Raw genomic sequence first — 13175 nt, 5'->3', positions numbered from 1 at the left:
TCAACCGAGACAAAAGGCCCTCCTGCCTGGGCTCGGCGCACAGGCCACGTGGAGGCCCATCTGTCCTGGTTCTGATTTGAACCGGGACTAAAGGGTGAGGGTATTAGTAACGACCCTTTAATCCCGGTTCGGGAACCGGGACTAAAGGCCCTTACAAACCGGGACAAAAGGCCGGTTTTCTACTAGTGATCGACCTTGTAGACGAGGATGGGATGCATGCAGGCGGCGTCTTCTCTTCACCGGCGGTGTCCTCGCTTCCCGAACGGCGCTATCTCTCTACTAGCGGGCTCTACATGGGCTTCTTTTCGTTTCCCACTATATAAAACAGAACAGAGCAAAACAGAACAGCGCTCCCCACTATATAAAAAAAAGATGCCTTAAAAAAACTATATAAAAAAAAGAACAACGCCCCTGCTGACTCCCCTCCAGAAAAAGAAACAGAGGCAAAAATATTTTGACTTGGGATATTTTTCTTGCCAGCAAATGTTTAGACTTGGATTTTCCCATCTGTATATTGGAGCATATCTGTGTCCATTTAGCAATTCTTTGGTCTATGTACAGAGCTGGTCAGCTGGGAACACAAGTTCAGAGGTGAAAATTGCAGTTTTATTATCGCGACAGGAATCTCCTCGGATTTACTCGTTTGTGTATATATCACGACTTTTGCCATCACAGTGTCACTCGAGCTCGGGAGCCAAAATCAATTTTTATGTCGGCGCGCACCGCCATAGGAGGAACCAACACTAGTGTTCTCTCTGACCATGTGAAACAGAATTGGCAGGTCATGGAACTGGGGATACACAACACAGGAAGGGCTCCGATCCAAGAGTCAAACATCAACCATCTCCACAACAGCATATGCATCTGATGCTGCCAAGTGTGTATTTTTTGGTCCTACTATTAAGTTGAAATTTTGACAGGAGATGAACTTTATGCACATGCAAAAAAACATGCTAATCTATAACCTTCAGTTCACGCAGAGACAGCAGCATCACCCCCTACAATGCCAAAGTCCAAGCAGACACCAAGCTTGGCTTGAATGCATCCATTTATACTCAACTGAATGAATCATCCGCCCAAACCTTGTTGGGCTCAAACTTAAGAATAGCAGCCAAGTGCCAAAAGAGATGTTGGATGAAATGAAAGCACAGAAGCTGATATTGCCTTTTGAATGAGTGAATCCTCCTTCCATGTCCTGCCAATTGATTCCGAACCTCGCTGCAAGTATGGCTTTTCTTTTACTATTTTCTTGTGATTTTGGCTCTCGTGCAAACAGGGAATAAGAGTTGTGGAAAAACTGAATGATGCTGACAGGGGCGGAGACAGGACCCAGGGCCCCAGGGCCTGGGCCCGGGGCATGAGGCCCAACTCCTTTGGTGACTATGTGAGGCCCAAATCCAGGAGCAATGCTTGAAGGAGGCCCGGGGCACGCTGCTGGCCTGGTTCCGCCCCTGGATGCTGATTTGGTGTTGTGCTTTTTACACATATTGTGTTGTTCAGCAGAAAAAAGGCGGTGTTGTTGTTGTCTTGCTTCAAATTTTCATATCAAATTGTTTGATGTAGATGAACCGTTGATGTGAAATATAAAAGAAAGAAAAAAAACATTTGCATTCAGGATGGGGGAATTTGATCATTTAATCAACTGTGGTGCTTCTTGTCAAAAGCATTTCCTAATTATTTCAGCTCAAAACATCCAAGTGAAAAGACCCAAATACAACTATGGCAAACTTGCAATTTCTCTCATGTATGCTCTGTACCTGGCTCAATAGAAGAGAACGATCATCCATGTTTGTTATTGTGAAAATGCTTCAATGAACAGGGCAAATAAAAAAAACGGCTAGCCAACCCTCCAAAACACTCATTGCACTACAGGAAAAAAACTTTTAAGCCGTGTGTCCAAAACACTCGGCTTATACCGATTTGCACTTGGTTTATATATAAGCTGTGTGTTTTTCCCGACTTACACCACACGGCTTACATTTAAGCCGAGTGTCAAGGGACACGCGGTTTATACATGACGGCAGACAGGCATTAACGGCAAGCCACGTGTCCATCCATGTAAGCCGAGGGTTGAGACCTGCTACACGGTTTACATATAAGCTGAGAGCTATGGCGTGCCGCATGATTTATACATAAGCCGAGTGCCGAATCTAGTCACACGGTTTACATATAAACTGAGAGCCGAGGGAGACGCATGGTTTATATAAAAACCGAGTGCCCTTCTCCCGGCTTACATTTAGCATGGTCGCACTACTCGAATCGGCTTTTTCGCAAACTTCCTTAAAATCATTTTTTTAGCACTGACGCGTTCGCTGATGCTCATCTTGCTCGGTGGCTACTGCTCGTGTGGGGAGGCGCCGGTGTGGGGGTGTTTCCTCCAGGTGACTAACAGGCCAGCTAGCGGTGGCGCTCGACCAGCGAGCGAGACGACGGTGTCGCAGTGGCCGGCGACCCAGGCAAGGGGTAGGGATTGGAAACAGTGCGCTGACGTCCGGATCCCGACGAGTTCGACGGAGATATGCGGCTGGGAGGTGAGCTCGGGTGGTGGTGTTTCTATGGTACACGTGCTCGATCTGGAACGGAGCCCGGTCTTGGACGAATCGGGCGAGCTTCAGAGTTGTAGGCGAGCACCTGTACCTGCCCCGCTTCGACCGCGCCAGTACTTCGATATCAAACGCATGGCTATCGTTCTTGTGAAGAAGAATAATGGATAAGATAGTCGTGTGTGGCTGGGCGTGGAGGTAAGAGCATCTCCAGCCGCGCCCCCAACAGCCCCCCCTCCCCCCAGGCGACTTTTTACGCGTCGGCGCCGAAAAAACGCCCCAGTCACGCCCCCAAGACGCCGAAATCCGCCGGCTCGACCCGTTTTTGGGCCCGGCGATCGCAGGCCGAACCCGGCGCACTGGGGGGCGCTTGGGGGCTCCGGTGTAAGGGAAAAACACGCTTGGCCCACACCGTCAGGCAAAAAGTCAAGCCAATCGTTCAGATTCGCCTCCCAATCCCTCCCTCCTCCGCGCTCGGCCGCCACCCTGCCGATCCTGGCGCCGCCCACCACCCACCACCGCTAGATAGGTCATTCCCCGCCGGAAAAAGAGAAGCGATTTCACCGCGGCAGCCTCTCCGCCACCGTTCGGGCGATTTTTCCGGCGTTCCGGCCGCGCAGGGGGCAGTGTACCAGCGGGTGTGCGCCCACCACGCCCGCAAGGTGTTCGGTGATTTGCCTGCTCGGCAATGGACTCGGACGACGAGGAGGCGCTCGCCGAGCTGCTGGAGGAGGAAGCCGATGCCGACGTCCCGGAAGAGAAACATCTCATGGTCCTCGCCGCCCTAGCCGGCCTGCTCGCGGGCAATGAAAAGCCACGACGAGGTGGCTCGGCGCCTGGGCGGATGAAAGCAAAGAACCGGCATCGTCTGCAAGGGTACTGCATGCTCTACTCCGACTGCTTCGCCGACGCTCCACTACACGGCGACAAAGTATTTCGGCGCCGTTATCGGATGAGTTGCAAGCTTTTTCTCAGGATTGTGAATTTCATCCGGGAGTTCGACAACTACTTCAAGTGCAAGAAGGATTGCACCGGCAAACTTTGTTGGGGAACGTAGTAATTTCAAAATTTTCCTACGCACACGCAAGATCATGGTGATGCATAGCAACGAGAGGGGAGAGTGTTGTCTACGTACCCTCGTAGACCGAAGCGGAAGCGTTGACGCAACATAGAGGAAGTAGTCGTACGTCTTCCCGGTCCAACCGATCCAAGCACCGTTACTCCGGCACCTCTGAGTGCTTGGCACACGTTCAGCTCGATGACGCTCCCCGGGCTCCGATCTAGCAAAGCTTCGGGGAGGAGTTCCGTCAGCACGACGGCGTGGTGACGATCTTGATGTTCAACCGTCGCAGGGCTTCGCCTAAGCACCGCTATAATATGACCGAGGTGTAATATCGTGGAGGGGGGCACCGCACACGGCTAAGGAACGATCACGAAGATCAACTTGTGTTTTCTAGGGTGCCCCCCTGCCCCTGTATATAAAGGAGCCAAGGGGAGGGGGCGGCCAGCCAAGGAGGGGCCCGCCAAGGGGGAGTCCTACTCCCACCGGGAGTAGGACTCCCTTCTTTCCTAGTTGGAGAAGGAGAAGGGGGGAAAGAGGAGGAAGAGGGAAAGGAAAGGGGGGGCGCCGCCCCCCTTCCCTTGTCCTATTCGGACAAGGAAGGGGAGGGGCGTGCGGCCACCTCCTGCCTCCTTTCCTCTTCTCCCTTAAGGCCCATGTAGGCCCAATAACCCCCCGGGGGGTTCCGGTAACCTCCCGGTACTCCGGTATAATCCCGATTTCACCCGGAACAATTCCGATATCCAAATATAGGCTTCCAATATATCGATCTTTATGTCTCGACCATTTTGAGACTCCTCGTCATGTCCATGATCACATCCGGGACTCCGAACAACCTTCGGTACATCAAAATACATAAACTCATAATGAAACTGTCATCGTAACGTTAAGCGTGCGGACCCTACGGTTCGAGAACAATGTAGACATGACCGAGACACGTCTCCGATCAATAACCAATAGCGGGACCTGGATGCCCATATTAGCTCCTACATATTCTACGAAGATCTTTATCGGTCAGACCGCATAACAACATACATTGTTCCCTTTGTCATCGGTATGTTACTTGCCCGAGATTCGATCGTCGGTATCTCAATACCTAGTTCAATCTTGTTACCGGCAAGTCTCTTACTCGTTCCGTAATACATCATCTCACAACTAACACATTAGTTGTAATGCTTGCAAGGCTTATGTGATGTGTATTACTGAGAGGGCCCAGAGATACCTCTCCGACAATCGGAGTGACAAATCCTAATATTGAAATACGCCAACCCAACATGTACCTTTGGAGACACCTGTAGAGCTCCTTTATAATCACCCAGTTACGTTGTGACGTTTGGTAGCACACAAAGTGTTCCTCCGATAAACGGGAGTTGCATAATCTCATAGTCATAGGAACATGTATAAGTCATGAAGAAAGCAATAGCAATATACTAAACGATCGGGTGCTAAGCTAATGGAATGGGTCATGTCAATTAGATCATTCAACTAATGATGTGATCTCGTTAATCAAATAACAACTCTTTGTTCATGGTTAGGAAACATAACCATCTTTGATTAACGAGCTAGTCAAGTAGAGGCATACTAGTGACACTCTGTTTGTCTATGTATTCACACATGTATTATGTTTCCGGTTAATACAATTCTAGCATGAATAATAAACATTTATCATGATATAAGGAAATAAATAATAACTTTATTATTGCCTCTAGGGCATATTTCCTTCAAACTTGAATTCACCTCAATCCAGAAGTGCACGACAGCGATGAGGATGCTTGCATACGGAGCTCCCGGGGATTCACTTGACGACTATGGGCGCATGGCCGAGTCCACCACCATTGATTGTTTCCACAAGTTCTGCAGGGCAATGGTGGCAGCGTTTGGACCGCAATACATGCGAACACCTAATGTGGAAGACACTGCTCGGATCCTAGCACGGAATGCAGCAAGAGGATTTCCTAGGATGCTTGGAAGCATCGACTGCATGCATTGAAAATGGAAGAACTGCCCATTGGCTTGGCAGAGGATGTACAAAGGCGCCAAAGGCGGTTGCAGTGTGGTACTTGAGGCGGTGGCCACACAGGACGGTATGCCAGGAACTCACAATGACATCAACGTGCTGCAGTGCAACCCTGTCTTTGCCAAGCTTGTTGAAGATCATTCTCCTCCGGTGAACTTCGAGGTCAATGGGCAGCACTACAACAAGGGGTACTACCTAGCTAATGGCATCTATCCGAGATGGTCGACATTTGTGAAGACTATCTCAAACACTGTGCTAGGAGGCAAGAAGTCCCACTTTGCCAAGGTTCAGGAGGCTTGCAGGAAGGATGTCGAGCGGGCATTTGGTGTGCTCCAATCTCGATTTGCTGTTGTTCGGTATCCTGCTCAGACCTGGTCGAAAGATCAAATGTGGAAGATCATGACTTGCTGTGTCATCTTGCACAATATGATCATTGAGAGCGAGCAGGAAGAGCCAGTGTTTGACACTGAACCATACTACAGGCAGGGTCCTCTTGCCGAAGTTGATCACCAGCTACCGGCAACCTGGACTGCCTACCTCAATATGCGTCAGGAGATCCGAGACCCATAGGTGTATCAACAACTGCAGCAGGATCTGGTGGAGCATCTATGGAGGATCAAGGGCAGCGCCTAGCTCGACGTGTATGAGTTTTTATTTTTTGAACTATATAATTTGTATTGAACTATTTGTTGTTGCACTATTTTGTTGAACTATTTGATTTCTATTGATTTTCTGTGATGAACTATGCTATAAAAAATTTATTTATGTTGAGAATTCACACGTCGAATATGGGCCGATTCTCGCCAATATCGGGCCATTTCTCGCCGAAAGTGGGCCGAAAACTGCGCCGACATCGGCGCCTGAGGGTGACCTGGGGGCGACGGCTGGGTGCCCAACCGCCCCAGAGCCGATTATACCGCCGGCTCGCTCCCACGCGGCGATTTTTATGCCTCTTGGGGGGCCAACGGCTGGAGATGCTCTAATAGCTCGTCGGTGGGACGTGGGAGTTGGGATAAAAGACATATTCGGTTTTTATGCCCTGCCACGTCAGTGATCCGTGGGTGCAACCTCTTGACCAATAAGAAGCATCCAACAATTGTGTGCTTTTCTTTGCATACTATTTTTCCTTTTCTTATTTTTATTTTTATGTATTTTCTATTTCTATAAATTTGCCACAGACTGTATGTGTTATATGAGTGCATCACGCCAAGTTTCATATTTTTTTCGAGTTTGTTTGCATTTTTTGGAATTAAATAACCAAAAAAACTCCATGTTTTGGGTCGAATCTTGACACATTTATGTTTGAAAAACATTTTATTTTCTTGTATAAGGTCTGAGCATAGACTCAAGAACACAAATATGATTTTTCAATCAAGTTTTGACAACCTTTTGAAGCACCTACAGTACAAATTCTTAGATTATAGACCATCTTTTGTAGATTAAGAGCATATGGTATTTTTTTTCTTCCGTTGCAACGCACGGGCCCTACTTAATGGCTCGAATATAGTAAACGGACTCGAAAAGATGCCAAATTTTGGCATGGATCAAGTAATGAGGTACCTTGAGTGCATAAAAAAAATTAAAGGCCAATGGATAAAGCAATGTTTTCTCGCCTTCATACCTCACCCGTTCCTTCTAAAAAACAAGCTTCTTCCTCGGAGATGGTATAGTTTTTAAGCGGTGTACATCACATTTTTTTTCCAAACCGTCTCAAACTTTTACCACAGCTTGTAGGTGTCATATGAGGGCACCATGCCAACTTTTATGCATTTTGGAGTTCGTTTACATTTTTTGGAATTTGTAAAATGAAAGATTGCATGTTTGGGGTCCGATTTTGGCACCCTCATGTTTGGAGTTCCTTTCCTTTTCTTGTATCAGGCCTAAACATATACTAAAGAACACAAATATGATTTTTTAACCCAACTTTGCCCAATTTTTCATGCACATGTAGTTCAAATATAAATTATATCCGTTAAATGTCTAGAAATGCATTTAGTGGCTAAAATAAAGTAAATGGACTCGAAAAGATGCCAAATTTTGTCATGGATCAAGCAATGGTGTATCTTGAGTGCACAAAAAATTTCAAGACCAATGGATGAAGCAACGTTCGCTCACCTTCATACCTCACCCGTTCCCCTTCGAACACAAGTTTCTTCCTCGGAGATGGTCTAGTTTCTAAGCGATGTACATCACAATTTTTTCAAAACCGTCTCCAAATTTTACCACAGCTTGTAGGTGTCATATGAGGGCACCATGCCAATTTTTATGCATTTCGAAGATCGTTTGCATTTTTTGGAATTTGTAAAATGAGAGATTACATGTTCGGGGTCCTGTCTTGGCACCCTCGTGTTCGGAGTTCCTTTCTTTTTCTTGTATTAAGGCCTAAACATATACTAAAGAACAAAAATATGATATTTTTTAACCCAACTTTACCCAATTTTTCATGCAATTGTAGTTCAAATATGAATTATATTCGTTAAATGTCTAGAATTGCACTTGATGGTTCGAATATAGCAAACGGACTCGGAAAGAAGTCAGATTTTGGCATGGATCTTGTAATGGTGTATCTTAAGTGCAGAAAAAATTTCAAGACCAATGGATGAAGCAACATTCGCTCGCCTTCATACCTCGCCCGCGGAGATCGCATAAACATATACTCAAGAACCCAACTTCTTCCTTATTTGAAGAAATGATATCCGACGCCCGTGGAAACTCTTTCATTTCAAAAGAGTTCTTCTTGTTAAGAAGCAAATAGCATTTCCTATTGATTTCCCTGGACTAGACCTATGTAGATTCGGAATTATGCGTCGCCTTTTTGTGCAATAAACCCCTCCGGCCGAAGACTAGTGATAGGTGGTCCCGCGGAGCTTTCGGAGAAGGGTAGCCTAGTGTGTAAGCACAACAATTAACCGCGGCGAACCCTTAGACGACCCTTCTAAGATAAGGGGGGATGGATGCCCGGGCATTGAGAAGGAAGGACGCTTTCAGAGGGGAAAGGCCATGGGGAGAGATTTTTCTGTGATCCATGGATCTCCGATCGTATTATTTTGCAAAATGAGAAGGAACTCAGCAAACATTTCTTTGCCCGGTTCCAAAAAAGTAAACTCGGCAAAGATTTCTTTGCCCGGTGAAAAAAAAGTAAACTCGGCAAAGATTTCTTTGCCCAATAGGCCTTTTGACTCGACTCGAGAGGGGTTTAATCGGGGTGAACTCCTATTGGTTTGTGTTATGGTAGTCTATGGTGACATGCTAGACCAAGTTTGAGCACACCTTCTCAAGATTCCCCATCAGCAACGCTAAGTTCTGCACCAACACTGTAGGTGCAGAACCTTTCTGCGGTACTGTCGTGTTTATGAGGCAATTGCCGCATCAAAGTGTTGTATTGGGTATGTAGAAATCACACGACCCTTTCATACATATATTAGGGAGGCATGCATGTGGATGTGCTCGTTCGACACTTACTCGCATGGTTTTCGGAGATGAACCGATCACATTGGACTCGCGTGATCTACGCATTTGACTCGACTCGAGAGGGGTTTGATCGGGGTGAAATACTATTCAAATAGTAAACATAAATGAACGGGGATCATTTTGAAACTTTTTTGCATTGAAAAATAGGCTTGCAAGAAATCTTCAAAACGTAAACTGAATACACGCAGGAAGCACTCACGGGGCACACGGCTTAAAGGTTGCCGGGTTCCAACTGTAAGCCGAGTGCTTTCTCGTGTAGAAGCCATGTGCGCCATGTAAGCTGAGTGTTTTTTCTTGTAGAAGTTGTGTGCCTTGTGTAAGCCGAGGGCTTTTTGATACCTCTCGGTTTACGTGATGCTATAAGCCGAATGCCTTTTGTTTGCCGGGTGTTTTTCATTTTGCACTCATCTTAGAGAAACATAAGCCTAGTGGCCGAAAAATAGCTCATGGCTAGACCAGACCATAGATATGGTTTGAAGAAATCACTGGCATGAACATAATTCTATGGAAGGTGAACACAGCAAAATACTTCCATGAACAGGAAAAATTGAGCTCATAAACCACCAAGATATGATTGCATAATCCACAATTTGCAAGGATTATATATACACATAATTCATGCATTCTTAGTTTTGAGATAAGATCGAAGATGTAGTAAGGCACAGCTAATATTTTTTTCAAGAAACTAGGCATATATCGCTAGTTAGCCACTACTTCGTAGATTAGGCCAGCGGTGCAGTGGCATCAAAGACTGCTATAGGCAGCTGCAGCGCGTCGACCCGGCGCAGGATGGTGTCCCTGAGCCGCCGGAGCGCCGTCTCGAACTCTGGCAGCTCCGCCGCCCCGAGCGCCTCGACGTCGGCCTGCCACCACAGCGCAGTTGACCTTGCCGCCATGGCCCGCTCCACGTTCGCCTCGACTTTTTTTATGCGCTTCTTCTCCGCCTCCACACGCGCCTTGGTGTCGTCCAGCTCCCGCCGCAACGCCGCCAGAGCGCCGGCATCGTCCTCGCTATGGACGGCAAGAGCGGCGGCAGAGTCGTAATCCTCATCGAGGCCACTATCTTGATGGTAGCGTCGGAGGACGGCGTCGACGGAGGGGCTGCCGAAGGCGTAGGCGTTCCCGCGTGCGGAGCGGGAGAAGACGACGACGGCGACGTGGACGCCGCAGAGCGCGGAGAGGTCGCCGGCCATGCCGAAGAGGGTGGGGCGGCGCTTGGAGAAGGCCACCTGCCGCTTGGCCGGGTCCTGGATGAGCTTCATCTCGTCCCTCTTCTTCCTCCCCGTCCCTCCCTTCTTCGTCTTTATCTTCATCGCCATGGATTGGTCGGCAGGAAGATGCAGATGCTTAGCTTCGATTGATGGGTTTGGTAGTAGGGGTACTAGTATCTATATATGGAGATGCAATTAATACGTATGGATCAATTTCTATCCTTATGTGATTAGCTTCCATATATGGTTATCTGAAACGAATGTTCCAAGAACCTTCCTTCAAATCCTATTTTTTAAATAATTTTTTGTTGGTGGTTTACCTAGCTGATCACTTGGTTGCTTCAAATCTCTAATTCTAGTGGACGACTTGATAGTCTTCATTCCATGGGTTTTTTTATCTCCTCCCACCTTCATCTGGTTTTTTTCCATCCCTCCTCCCACCTCCCCCGTAACGATTCCCTTGCAAAAAAAAATGCACAAAGACCAAGTAGCGGGCCCCCTCGCACTAAAGAAATATGGACGAAGAGCATGTACCAAAGCCCCCTCGCATGGAAAAAACAAGAGACAAACCGGGAGCAAGGCCCCCCTCGCACGAACCAGGGATTCTCTCCCATGGTCTCACCTCTCCCCAACATGAGCCAACCCTCCCACCATGGGGTAATCCTAGATGGCTGCGGCCGCCAACGTCGCCTCCTTCTCCCTCGGCCCTCGGCCACCCAGCGGTCGCTGCATCATCTCTACTCCTAATGGATGACCTGGTATTCTTTGTTCCACTGTTTTTTTGTCTCCTCCCACCTTCATCTGATTTTTTTCTGTCCCTCCTCCCACCTCCCCCGTAATGATTCCCTTGCACGAAAAAAAACGGAGGAAGACCAAGTAGCGAGCCCCCTCACACGAAAAAAATCGGACGAAGAGCATGTACCGAAGGCCCCTCGCACGGAAAAAACAACGGACAAACCGTGAGTGAAGGCCCCCTCGCACAAACCATGGATTCTCTCCCGACAAACCAAGATGTTCAGGTGCATTTTTCTGTAGTCATGCACCTGAAGAAGAATCCCTTAATAACTGCAAACAATTCAGTGCTCCTCCCACTGTCAACATCTCCTACACTGATAGCAAAAGTGGCAGTGAGGTACAGTTCTCTTCCCTGCTCGAATATCCATTTTTTCGCAACAAAGCTAGTAGAGCTGGTTTAAAGATAAACATAATTTCCATGCATGCTGACCTGAGAGGCTACAAATTCACCACGAGATCGTTATACCACAAATATATCCAACATACAAAGGGAAAGTACTTGTTGGATCATACCTACATAAAGTCAACATGTCCTACAGAGGGGAGCTGCTACGGTGAGCAGTAATAGCCATGCATCAAGGCCATCGATCATCGCATACATGAATAGAACATACTGGGGACAACCCATGTAGGTTGCATCATACTCCCACTGTTTATGGGAATGAAGACTTTTGGATTGGAGGCATCTCTCTACAGCGGCTGGCCCAACTCAAATGCGATCCACTCTTTCCTATTACAGCAGTATATGCAGTCGCTTCTCCCTCCCCATCTCTCCAGGTTCATGCAACACAAGGGCTGGATTCTCTCATCAATACTAATGAAGATCGCCCAGTTTTCTAGCTTTTCCACCTTTACCCACCTTGCAGGTTCAGATGATAAGTCCAGTCGGAAAGCTCCAAAGGTGTCCCCTGTTGATGGAGAATGTTTCTTACAACCGACCATGAGAAGCATGTCACCACACGCGACAAGCCACGGGTGCGAAAGATGCCATTTGCTGGTCATGCATCCATCCAGATCAACTGCTATTTTCTGTATGCGTATCTGGGGTTCCTGGTGCACGATATAGAGCCTGCGATCATGATCCATGCCAAAGACCTCCCCTTTAAAGACCAAGACCTGCTTAATTGTTCCATTGCGAGGAGAACGTCTCAACCAAGAAGCGCTACCAACACGCCAAAAGAAATTGTGGCATCCAACATTGACCAGGAGATATGAGTTGGGTGACGAAAGAGGAGCCGTGAGGGCAGCATAGTTGAGGAGGATGCGTCTGTGGACCGGTAGCTGCGGAGCTGAGACACAAACACCTGTGAAGACATCAACAACAAGACATGATTGTTGTCGGTTGGCCAAGATGAGATGGCCATAGGAAACACTCCCCAAAAAAAATTCATCCAGCGAACCCGATGGGGATTTGCTGTCACAAAAACAAGCAAATTGGGGAATCTGACAGCACATGTAGGTGTCTTTGTTGGCAAGATCAGTAACATGGCATGAGCGTTTAAGTACGAGGTTGTTGCTCAATGGACGAGGGTGAGAAGAGCACGCAGGGATGCCAGGCTGGAGGAGGAGAGGTGGAAACAATGTCGATTTGGAGGGATATGAGGAGAAGGAAGCACGCCAAGAGGGGCAGGTCGCAGTGAAAGCAAGAAGATCGGGGAAGGATCCCAACCGAGCAACAACAGAGTACAGCAGGTCATTTGGGAGGTCTGCCCATCCTTGAAGCCTAGACATAGCTGAGACGGTAGATGCAAACTCAGCGCCTTGGTCTTATGGGTGATTGCAGCTTCTTTGAAACAAGTTATGAATCAGAGGACAAATATTAGAAGAATGAACTGGATATCTAAAGTAGTACCGATTACCGAACAGAGAAGCAATACAAAGTGCCAGGGAAAAAATGCCATTTGTGAGGACAGATAACAAATATGCGCTCGGCTAAAACATAAAAGACACTAGTGACTCGGTAATACAGCAAAAGGTTGGATCCTGGGGTGGCAGTGAAAACCAGTGTCCTGCTTCGAAAACATCAGTAATTAGTAATTACTCCAAGCAAACGTACACAAAGCAGATGAAACCAAAAG

General features: G+C 47.6%; 2 protein-coding genes across 2 annotated transcripts; both read right to left on the bottom strand.

Moving 5' to 3' along the window:
- Positions 1-9662: 9662 nt before the first annotated feature.
- LOC125525518 (agamous-like MADS-box protein AGL61) lies at positions 9663-10428 on the bottom strand. Its single transcript, XM_048690525.2, has one exon. The coding sequence runs from the start codon at positions 10408-10410 to the stop codon at positions 9814-9816; it is 597 nt and encodes a 198-aa protein (XP_048546482.2). The 5' UTR covers positions 10411-10428; the 3' UTR covers positions 9663-9813.
- A 1359-nt stretch (positions 10429-11787) lies between these two features.
- LOC147957187 (uncharacterized) lies at positions 11788-12828 on the bottom strand. Its single transcript, XM_087531606.1, has one exon. The coding sequence runs from the start codon at positions 12826-12828 to the stop codon at positions 11788-11790; it is 1041 nt and encodes a 346-aa protein (XP_087387732.1).
- Positions 12829-13175: the final 347 nt, after the last annotated feature.

The sequence above is a fragment of the Triticum urartu genome, chromosome 7A, assembly GCF_056163025.1.
Source record: "Triticum urartu cultivar PI428250 chromosome 7A, HENAU_Tu73, whole genome shotgun sequence".
In the NCBI taxonomy this organism is placed as follows: Eukaryota; Viridiplantae; Streptophyta; class Magnoliopsida; order Poales; family Poaceae; genus Triticum; species Triticum urartu.
The sequence above is the reverse complement of the archived record's forward strand: the minus strand, read 5'-3'. Positions and strand labels throughout refer to the sequence as shown.